The sequence below is a fragment of the Hippocampus comes genome, unplaced genomic scaffold (genome assembly GCF_001891065.2).
Source record: "Hippocampus comes isolate QL1 unplaced genomic scaffold, H_comes_QL1_v1.1 scaffold29, whole genome shotgun sequence".
Classification (NCBI taxonomy): Eukaryota; Metazoa; Chordata; class Actinopteri; order Syngnathiformes; family Syngnathidae; genus Hippocampus; species Hippocampus comes.
In genome coordinates, this window is record NW_017805820.1 from 2,318,132 (window position 1) to 2,329,249 (window position 11,118).

The 11,118-nt window shown below is 42.9% G+C and overlaps 1 protein-coding gene across 1 annotated transcript; it reads left to right on the plus strand.

The window, feature by feature from the left end:
• The first annotated feature begins 552 nt into the window (after positions 1 to 552).
• On the plus strand, positions 553 to 8,923 carry baz1b (bromodomain adjacent to zinc finger domain, 1B). Its single transcript, XM_019886003.1, is given in 17 exon segments — positions 553 to 699; positions 878 to 1,075; positions 1,147 to 1,335; positions 1,446 to 2,736; positions 2,849 to 3,004; positions 3,101 to 3,239; positions 3,324 to 3,442; positions 3,589 to 3,700; positions 3,801 to 3,899; positions 4,532 to 4,709; positions 4,842 to 5,024; positions 5,493 to 5,640; positions 5,799 to 5,946; positions 6,060 to 6,172; positions 6,262 to 6,392; positions 6,513 to 6,619; positions 6,806 to 8,923. Coding segments are annotated over 17 exon segments (4,254 nt in total). The 5' UTR covers positions 553 to 618; the 3' UTR covers positions 7,668 to 8,923.
• Positions 8,924 to 11,118: the final 2,195 nt, after the last annotated feature.

Here is an 11,118-nt window from a genome sequence, read left to right on the forward strand (position 1 = left end):
CACACACACACACACACACACACACACACACACACACCATTGTTTGGGGGAGGGGCGACATGGCTCAGTGGTAGAGTGGTTGTTTCCCAATCCAGAGGTTGATGGTTTGCTCCCTAGTCATTGCGACCATGTCGAAGTGTCCTTGAGCAAGATACTGAACCCCCAGTTGCCCCTGATGCTGCGTCATCAGTAAGTGAATGTGGTAACAGGGTAAAGTGCTTTGAGTACCTAAGGTAGAAAAGCTCTATATATAAGTGACAGCCCATTTCCTTTTTTTATTTATTTTTTTTCCACTGCGGCATTCATCTCCTTTTAAAAACAATTTCTGGCTGTTACTTCAGCCTTCATCAGAGCTGTCCAGCTGACGGACATTTGTTTTAGAGATGCAGGTATTCCAGTCAATGTTCAGTGGGATATGATCTGTAATATATTGTATATTGAGGTACGTACCTTTGAGCAAGGCATCAAGTCCCTTCGAATACAGCTTATGGGTCGGCACGCTTTTTGGGTCTGATCACTATGACTCTTTACATGCCAGTGTTGCTTCAGTGTTTGTGACATTGGATTCTTCTTTCAGGTGAGAGAGCACGGCGTTCACCAAGAAAACTTCCCACTGCCATGAAGGAAGAAAAGAAGAGGTGGGCAATTCCCAAATTCCTTCCTCATAAATATGACGTCAAGCTCGTCAGTGAGGACAAGGTTTGTATGTCTCCACACACACACACACACACACACACACACAACAAAGATGATGTGTGCTTTTGGGTAAGGGGGGCAATGAGGATACAATGATTATCAGCTCATTAACTTTTATTTGGTCTTTGAAATGTTTTGTTGCACACTAAAATGAGACAAATCTTTCTGACCGGTGCCACAGGTAATTAGTGATGTGCCAGCAGATAGTCTTTTCAGAACAGAGCGCCCGCCAACCAAAGAGATCATCCGTTACTTCATCAGACACTATGCACAGAGGCTCGGCATGGGGGAGAGTGCACCCTGGGTGGTTGAAGATGAATTAGTGAAAAAATTTAATTTGCCCAGTAAATTCAGTGACTTTCTTCTCGACCCACACAAGGTACGTTGCTGGTAATTTCTTCCTTATAAGGTTGTGAATGATATCAGCTCACACTCTTGTTTGGTTTCTAGTTTTTAGCTGAGAATCCTTCTGCCAAGCGCAAGAGCTTGACTTCTCCTGAAGGTAAACCTAAAAAGAGGCCAAAGACACCTGGCACACCAGGAGAGCACTTGGGAAATGAAAAAGGGGAGAAGAAAAGAAAAAACAAGAAAGATGCTCTCGTCAAGGCCCTTAGTCCCACCATCTGGGGTCACATGCAGGTAGGGTCAATTGCAATCAAACATTGACACAGTGTGATCCCATAGTTGTGGAGTGTTCCTCTTAAAAGCTTTCATTGGCTTGTGTCTTCTCTGCTTTTTCCCCCGCATAGAAAATAAAAATGAATGGTTCACCATTAAAAGTAAAGAACTCTGGATCACCCAAGAAAGGTCTTTCCGGTCCAAAATCTGTTAAAAAATCTGGAGACAAGAAGGACGGAAAGAAACCCGGAAAGGGCGGTGATAAGAATATTCTCAAAGCTTCTCGAAAAGATGCAAAAGCAAGTGCCAAGACACCAAAGATGAAGCAGATGACCCTGCTGCATCTAGCTAAGAGCCCTGCTACAGGCAGCCCCAAAAAACGCGCCCGCAGTAGTAGTACTGGCACTCCCAAACTAGGGAAGCCATTACATCCAATGGCTCTCCACCTTCTTCGTTACTATAAGGAGAACAAGGACAAAGAGGACAAAAGGAGTGTTCTGTCGGCCCTCATCTCAAAGGCTGCAAAGGCCCTGTCACCAGATGACCGTGGCAGACTACCCGATGAGCTGAAAGAGCTGGTTGAGAAACGCTGGGAGAGATTGGAGCAAAAGAAACGCTGGGCAGCCATGAGCGAAGAGGAAAAGCAAGAAGAAATGAAGAAAAGACGCAAAGATCTCAAAGAGAAACTTCGGGAAAAAGCCAAGAAACGTCGCGAGAAGGAGATGCTACTCCGTCTTGAACAGTCGCGTCGATACGAGGACCGGGAAATCAAAGGTGGCAAGACGCTGCCGACATTTAAGCTTGTTGACATGCCCGAGGGGCTGCCGAACACCCTTTTTGGGGATGTTGCCATGGTTGTGGAATTCCTTCACTGCTACGCCGGCCTGCTTATGCCAGATGACAAGTACCCCATCACATCGACAGCTCTGATGGAATCGTTGGTCGGACTACGCTCTGGTTTCCACTACCTGAACCGTGTGCTGGTGGTGCTGCTCCAGACGCTGCTGCAAGACGAGCTTGCAGAGGGCTACAGCGAGCTTGATATCCCTTTATCTGAGATACCCCTGACCTTGCACTCTGTATCAGAGCTGGCGAGGCTGTGTTTGCGTCCTTTTGACGCACAAAGTGAAGAGAGTGGTCAGGAGTCCGTGGATCTGGCCTTGAGTGGCTTTGATGACGTGGTCACTAGCGAGTTTCTCGAGAAGCTCGAAACTGTCGAGGTGTTTGAGCTTGACCCGGAAGAAAAAGTCAGCCTGCTGGTAGCGCTGTGCCACCGCATTCTCATGACCTACTCGGTGGAAGACCATGTTGATGGCATGCAGCAACGGACCGCTGAACTGTGGAAGGAGCGCGTGGCAATGCTGAAAGAGGTCAATCGTAAGAAGGCTGAGAAGAAGAAGCAAAAAGAGGTTGAAGGCAAAGGTAAGTTGGACTTATCAAAGAACTGCGATGTGAACTGGAAAAAGGCAACTTGTTATATCTATTCTGCATTTGGTAAAACATTCCTTTTGCAACATGTCTTTTTTTTTCATGGCTCAAGATGAGAAGAAAAAAAAGGATGATCCAAAGAAGGAGTTCAAGAAAGAAGTCAAAGTCGAGCTGGTGGACATGATCAGCTCAGTCAAGAGCAGGCAGCTGATGAGCTTGCAGGCCAAGAGAGAAAGAGAGGAGATGGACAAACAGAACAAAGGTGAACCTTGTTTCCCATGATACTTTTCAAATCAGTCAAGTTGTCAGTTGCGATTGGATTTGGGGACTCATTTGTTTCCAAATTATCATCCCCAAGAACGCATGGAAGAGGCGGCCGAAGAAGAGAGACTACGCAGACAAAGAGCGACCGCAGAAAAGAACTTTCAGGAGGGTATTAAAAAGGCCAAACTGGTCCTGCGTAGAACTCCGCTGGGTACAGACAGAAATCATAACAGGTCAGTGAAATTATTTTAACCATTAAATAATGGTGAGTCAATTAACTATAAAAAAACAATATTAATTGATGGCCATTTGTCCAGATATTGGTTTTTCTCCGACGTGGTTCCTGGATTGTACATTGAGAAAGGCTGGGTGCATGACAGCATAGACTATAGCTTCACACCTCCTCCTGAGCCTGATGTGGACGATGAAGACGATGGTGAGGCTGCTGTCACACAAGGAAGAAAATATATTTATGTCCATAAGCACGTGCAAGTAATGTATGACTAGTCATGTTATTTTTCCACGGAAAATCAGCAAAATAGTGATGTTATGAAACTTATTTTGATCAAAATGTCTTTGTAGAGGCTGATGATAGCGGAAGTATCGATGGCACGAAAAATGACGAAGCCCAGCTGGGGGCACCAACAGACGTCTGTATAGAAACTACAATTCCTAAGCAGGGACAGAATCTCTGGTTCGTGTTTTATATTCATCTTTCTCTTTGCCTTTTGGTTTGAGAATTTGTAGAGTGTTATTACGATCATATCTGCTTTCTAATCAACAAATTTTGCCAGGTTTATATGCGACAGTCCTGCTGAACTGGAAGAGTTGGTGGACAGTCTTCATCCTCATGGAGTTCGAGAGAGTGAGCTGAAGGCAAAGATAGAAAGCAGGTGAATGAATGAATGAATGCATGCTCAAGACATAAATAGTTTACACACGCACACAACACATGTGTAAAGTGCTGTCAGATTACTTTTCAAAGGCAGTAGATGTAAATGACTCTGCACACTTTGGTACGGATAGCCCGACACAGTTGTCGTTCCTGCAGATCATTTTTCAGTAAATCAACCTTGCTCTCGTGTGTTGTTTTAGCCGGCAAAATCGCGCCTGTGGCTCTGAAGTCACTTCGTCTCATAGACCAAAATCTATGGGGGCAGATTTGTCTAAAATGTTTGTTGAAAGGAAAATGGCCTGCTGATATGCACAGTTTAAATTCAAGTATAAAATGTTGATGATCAAAAAAGGAAAACCAGTTGGTCGTTTATTATGAAGTGGAAATGTGATTTTTATTTTTATTTTTTTGTCTTCAGCATTTACTAAGATTTTTTTTTTAATCCAAATACTTGATTTTTCAATACTTTTCAGTAGGATATCCGAATACCAAATATTCGATAGCTTCAGCCCTAATGTATATCCAAATCCTATTTGTATCTGCCATGGCCCATTAGTTTCACTTACTTTTACATTGGAACTCACAAGCAAGAGCAATGGAAATAACTATGTTTCTAATGTCCTTGGCCAGGTATCAGGACATCATACACTCCATCAATCTGACCCGAAAGGACAAAGTGGGCCTTGATGTCCCTGATGAGGACACAGAGCTGCTGAAATTTTTGCGCAGTGATATTCAGGAGATAGCCTCACGCCTCCTGAAGGGTGGCTTGGGCTACTTTGACGATGAAAAGGACATAGAAGATCAGGTGAGCAGGCTATGTATGGTAAAGTGTTTGTATGTATTGGCTGTTACTAAAGACCTAAGTGTATCCTGGCGTTTTCCAGTTTTGCGCAACCCTTACCCGTGAGTTGAGAATTTATCTGTCTGTTGTACACAGCTTGAAAAAATGGACAACTTGAAAGATTTAGGAGAGTCCATCATCACCATTCAGGCATGTGTGATCAAGAAGTTCTTGCAAGGATTCATGGCCCCCAAGCAGAAAATGAAGAAAAAGCAGGGCGGGGAAGAAAACAAAGCTGAAGAGATGGATGAGGAAAAAAAACTGGCAGAGGAGGCGAAGGTAAGAGAATAGGTCAAAATAGAGAAAGAAAAATGTTGAGTACTGATCAGAACACACAACTTGACTTTAGGTGTCCAGTGTAACCACGTTAAAAAAGAAAAAGTGTTGCTTACTGCTATTTGTTGTTGTGCCACCCCACAATGAGTCACCCCTGCTAAAAAAAAAAAAAAAAGCAGTCATCTTTCTGTTCCGCCTCCAGTGGGCTTAACCCTTGTGACATCCATCTGTCCATCAAGTATCTGAACCGCTTATCCTTACGAGATTTTATATAAATGCTGCACATTTCATTTTGATAATTTGCTACAAGTGCAACTGTAGTATAGGATGTTCACAATAAAATATTAGAAAATTTAAGACATGTGGCAATAATATAAATTTTATGTTGTCATGTGTATTGACTACATATTTCTTGCTGAACACAAAATTGGTGTGGTCTAACCATGATATATTCCAAATCCATTCCCTCAGGTGGCAACAGCACTAGAGAAATGGAGGACAGCTATCCGTGAGGCCCAAACCTTCTCCCGCATGCATGTGCTGCTGGGGATGTTGGATGCCTGCATAAAGTGGGACATGTCTGCCGAGAATGCTCGTTGCAAAGTTTGTCGGAAAAAAGGTAAAATTAACATTGGCCTTTTAAAAAAATGTTATAAATAAGATATAAAATGATGGAAAATCCTGGTCGTCAGCAATTGCAGCAAATAACATTACATAACTGCGAGCGAATGTTTAAAGCAGTCTTATTTCATGAAAGAAACTTTCAACCCTTCTCAGGTGATGATGAGAAACTCATCCTCTGTGACGAATGCAACAAGGCCTTCCATCTTTTCTGCCTGAGACCAGTGCTGTACCGCATTCCCGAAGGCGAGTGGTTGTGCACGGCCTGTCAGCCTGCAGTGGCCAGACGGGGCACACGCTCAAGGTAAGTGTTCATATCAGTGAGCGGCGGTATTTCGCACTTCACTTATTTCAAACCACCGCCACTTACTTAAAATGTTGCAGTGGAATTCTCAGCAATAAATTTGTCTTCAATAGGAACTACAAACAAGACAGCGATGAAGAAGACGAGGAGGAGTCCGAAGAGCAAGACTCTGACGAGGACGAAGATGATGAAGAAGAATCTGAATACAAGGCCATGGGCCACAGCTGTGAGTATGGCAGAGACACTTTATTAATATGTGCATCATTTCCTAATTGTATTTCATGTCTTCAATCGCCTCTGATTTTTGCTTGACAGTGAGGCCAAGAAAGAAGAGTAAACAGTCTTCAGCCAGGCAGAAAAGTAAACCAAAAAAGAAGTTGTCCTCTACTAGTCAGAGCAGCAAGCACAGAACTGGCCTCAGCAGCCCTGCAGACATCGATGAACTGGTAAGAAAGCAGATCAATCCTAGTGCTCACTGTCAACTGTAATGTCGTGTTTCACAATTCTGGACACCGTCAAAATATTCACTTGCTATTTGTGTGGTGTTCTAAATGTCATATCTGAAGGTGCGCCAGAGCTCCCAGTCAGGAGTGCGCAGACAAGCACTGGAGCTGGAGAAGTGTGAGGAAATCCTTAAAAAACTGACCAAGTTCCGATACAGCTGGCCTTTTAGGTGAGTGGACATTGTCACCGGTGTGAATGGTCCTTCAGGCATATGATTGCGATGTAAATCAAGTCAAATTAACATCAGTGTGTCTTGCCCATCCCAAGTTGCCCAATCGATCTTTTACATCTCTCAAATAATTTTTGGGTGTTTTTTTAGCCTGTTTCTGAGCTTGAATGCTCTTCTGCCCCTCAGGGAACCCGTGTCTACTGAGGAAGCAGAGGACTATCTGGATGTCATTTCGCAGCCCATGGATTTCCAGACCATGCAGAGCAAGTTTGGCCAAGGCTCGTATCGCCACGGCCACGACTTTATGGAAGACATGAAGCTGGTCTTCTCCAATGCGGAGGAGTACAATGATCAGGGCAGCACCGTGCTCTCCTGCATGACTAAGACAGAGACGGCCTTCACGGAGCTGCTCCAGAAGCTGCTACCCGGCCTCAATTACCTCCGACGACGCTCACGCAAGCGCGTCACTCGCGCTCGCGTGTCGTCAGAAGAGGAAGATGAAGAGGAGGAGGAGGAAGAGGAAGAAGAAGAAGAAGAAGAAGACAAGGAAGAGGAGGATCGGCCACTGCCGCGGAAATTGATTCAGAATGGCAAGTCAAATGCCAAGAGAAGCAGAAACAGACGGGGAATACAGGATGAGAATGAGGAGGAAGAGGAGGACAGCGGCAAGAGGAGAAGTAAGAGGACCGCTTCCAAATCATCCGGGAAAGATTACAGGGAGCAGGATTGTGACGATGAGCGAGACACTCGTAGAACTCGTCTGCGGAGAGGCCGGTCTGAGGCCGACAGGGAGAGCACCGATGACGAAGGGACAGGCCGGCAGCGACATTCCAAGAGACAGAAACACTCATGAAGCCCCAGGGAGCTTTTGGTTTTCTTCATCCTTTTTGAGTTCTTATTTCCCGACCAAGTGATCAGACTCCTTTCCGTCAGCCAGCAGGGAATCCAACCTCACAATGACTATTTTTATTTTTTTCAAAAAGGATTTCTATTTTTGACATGCATTATTGGAGGGGGGGGGGCAATTTTCCCCATTGAAAACCAATGACATTTAGAGAGGTCCTCACCGCTCTTCATTTTTTAAATTAATTTTTGTTTTAACACGTTTCTCAAATTCTGCTGGGATGGAATCGGCCCGACTTGATGTGCATGGAAGAAAAGCACACTCCCATTTCTCACTTTCTTGGGGATTTAGAAAATGTTCCAGTGTCACAGCAGTGTACCAATTGTTTTCTTTGGAGGGGGGGGGGGCTAAAAGTACCGAGCCGATTTTCATGTAGCGATCCCCCCTATGCACACCACGAACACTTTAAATAATATACAATGACAAAATTCTAAGTATCTCTGCAGGAGGCCTCAGTCAAATGCAATTTTTGTACATTAAACTTGCTATCGTCATTTCTCAAACACTTTGGTCACATGCTGTGTTGTACTTTACTGCCCTAATTTAAGTTTGGAACCAGCAAGCTGACCCAACAAGTGTCATCATTTTGATCTTGTGTGCTATAGTGGCCTGCCACTTTAAACAAAAAACGGTACCTCAAGGTTCTGTCAAGTGCACTACTTTGTGTAAAATGTACCAAACAAGCCAGCAGCTGCAGGACCACTTTGCTAAAGTAATGTGCATAAACATTTGTAAAATGACAAATATGTTTCTCAATATGGGTATTTTTGAAGAGTTAATATTTTTTGCACATTTCATTTGGGTTTTGTAAGTCACATCTGCATAAATGATTAATCAGGACTCTTCTGCTTGTGCAGAGAATGTGTTTCGTAGTATTATTATTGTTTTTTTTTTGTTTTGTTTTTTTACTTGTCTGTCTTGACAGAAATGGCAGATTTAGTCATGTGCGCGTTTGTAAAGTACACCTCAACAACAATTTACAATCACCAAGCAGGTACTCAGTGTAGTACCCTCACTGAGTCACCAGGTGGCACTCCTCGTTTTCCATCAGATTCAGTGACAGCTCTTCGCAAACATGTGCAGCCACTCTTTATTCTTACAATATCATACAGGGAAGGAAAAATGTCTTTGACACATGACTTGAATATTCTCCCGCGTAGACGACCAACCAAGAGGTTGGCCGTTAGCCCATCCTGTGTCCATCCTGTGATGTATTTCCTTTGTAGTGTTCTTTTCTCCTGCCTTAATGTTTCTGCTTTATTCCACTTCTACAACCAGTGAGTGAAATTTGAGAGACCTGACTGTCTTTTACACACCCCTTTTATATGTATATTTATAGTCTAGTCAGGTGTAAGGAGTACTTGCGTGTAAAGGTTTCCAATAAAGGCTATTCGCAAGACGAGTTGACATTATTTTCTATCTGTCTCATTCTGGTTTTATTTTTTTGATAAAGTGTTTGTTATGTACTGCTTATAGCGATAGTATATTAAAGACTCAATCAGATGAAATGAGTGATGACATATCTTGAGTATGACTTTATGCAAATTAGCAGTCTTTGAAGATGACATTTGATGTGTGTCGAGACAAATGAAAAATGAAGCCAGCAAGCTGTCTGTCTATGTTAACAGGTGAAAAGGCTGCAAAGGATGAGTCAAAAAAAAAAACTAACAGGTGAAAAGGCTGCAATGGAGCAAAGGATGAGTCAAAAAAAAAAAAGGATGTGCTGGAATTTTACCTGATAGATGGCAGGGCTTGATCCTTCAAAACCTGGATTTCAAACAATTTACTGTTGGTGGTGAAAATGTGGTAAAAAAAGTGCCGAGCGCTTCATTAAACCTAATTTGATTCGAAATTGTGGTTCAATTTGGATTCTTAGAGAAATCCACACAGTCGTGGACAACGCACAACTGTTTTAATGTGATGAGGATTAAGTGAGGTGTAAAACTGTAATTTGTTCATTAGAACAAACAGTGACATTTTCCAATTCATTTGAAGGCATGAACAGCAATGAGTGCAGTTTTCAGGTTTCAAATGAGCCCAAAATCAGAAGCAGGCATTTGCTCTCCAAAAACAAAAAACACGCTGGCTGTGCTCAGATTGACCTTTGAACTCTGCACAAACTGACAACTGGGGCGTGTGGTTGTGGATGCGGAGGAGCGAGTTGCCCAGCAAATATTTACCCAAGGTCAAAGTCAGTCGCGGGGGCGCGTTTGGTGAGGAAGGAACAAGTGTGTGTTGATTTGCCAGACGTGATGCCTAGCTTCTTATATCCTGGACATAATAGACACAGAAACAAATAATACATCAACTGGCCGCAACAGTATGACCACTTGGCCACTCTAAAGTGAAATACAACAGCTGTATCAAAAATGTATTTTCAAAGATAATACCTAATTTTGATAGAAATAGCTGTTGTACTTGAACAGTTTGCATAAAACTAGGGGCTGCAGAGGTGTCCTATTTGGCCATTTTTATTGCCAAAACAAATCTAATGATGGCGCAAGTTTTCTGAACAATCATTAGATGTATTATAATAATAAGTTCAGTTATTTACACGTTCCGCTTATCAGTAAAAGCTGACAAAATTAGAAGGCCTGTGTTGTAAGACAAAAGGCTTAACGGGTGCAATTGTTGGAATTAAAAAAAAAAAAAAACATATTTGTGTGTGTATTTTCAGGAGCGGACAACTCTGGAACCTCAAGGGCCGCTAACTTGCATGTTTTAGATGTTGCCCACCTACAACACGCCTGATTGAAATGATCATGATCCTTATCAGGCTTATGCAGAGCTTGTGATCATTTGAATCAGGCGTGTTGGAGGAGAGAAACTTCCAAAACATTCAATTTAGTGGCCCTTGAGGACCGGAGTTGCCCCCCCACGCCTCCCTGTTGTATACTAGTAAGCGTACAGTTTAACCTCCGCTTACAGGCATCTCTTATCTCTGTTGTTTTCAGCATCAGACGTCACAAGGCTCTTTCTTATCTGTGATGATCCAGTTCAAGTTTACCCGATTCGGGTTATTCAATTCATGATAGTGAAAGCTTTGGTCAACACTTTGTGATCTCATTATGTGATCATGGCTGACAGACACTTTCCGTTGTGCCGGTCTAATCATTAAACAAGGATATCCTGCCATCTCTCGATCAAAGAATCACCCAAGAGTAGCTGTAGTGGAAAAGCTAATCGGGGGTCGCCTTTTATGGTGCATCTTGACACTTGTCCCATTGGTCCTATTCCAAAAAGCAACACGGAGTCAAGATCTTCTGATGGGAACGTGGAGCTCTGAGCGTAAAAGTGATTTATGTTATATCAAGGCACACTTCAGACAGAGCTCAAGTCAACGGTGTGCCAAAAAAAGAAGTCACACATTCCCTTACAGACTTAAAAGTGCCCTGAAAATCATGTGTCAACTTACATGTACATGAATACACTGAAGTGAAATGCTCTAAATGTCTTTTTCCTTTTTTGCAAGTGCAAGCTATTATTAATACATTATTTAAAAAAAAAAAAAAAAATCAGTCTTCTCCCCCCAATTTTCTCCACTGATGTGCTTCCTCTTGCTTTGATGATATAACCAAAATATGAAGGAAGAAAA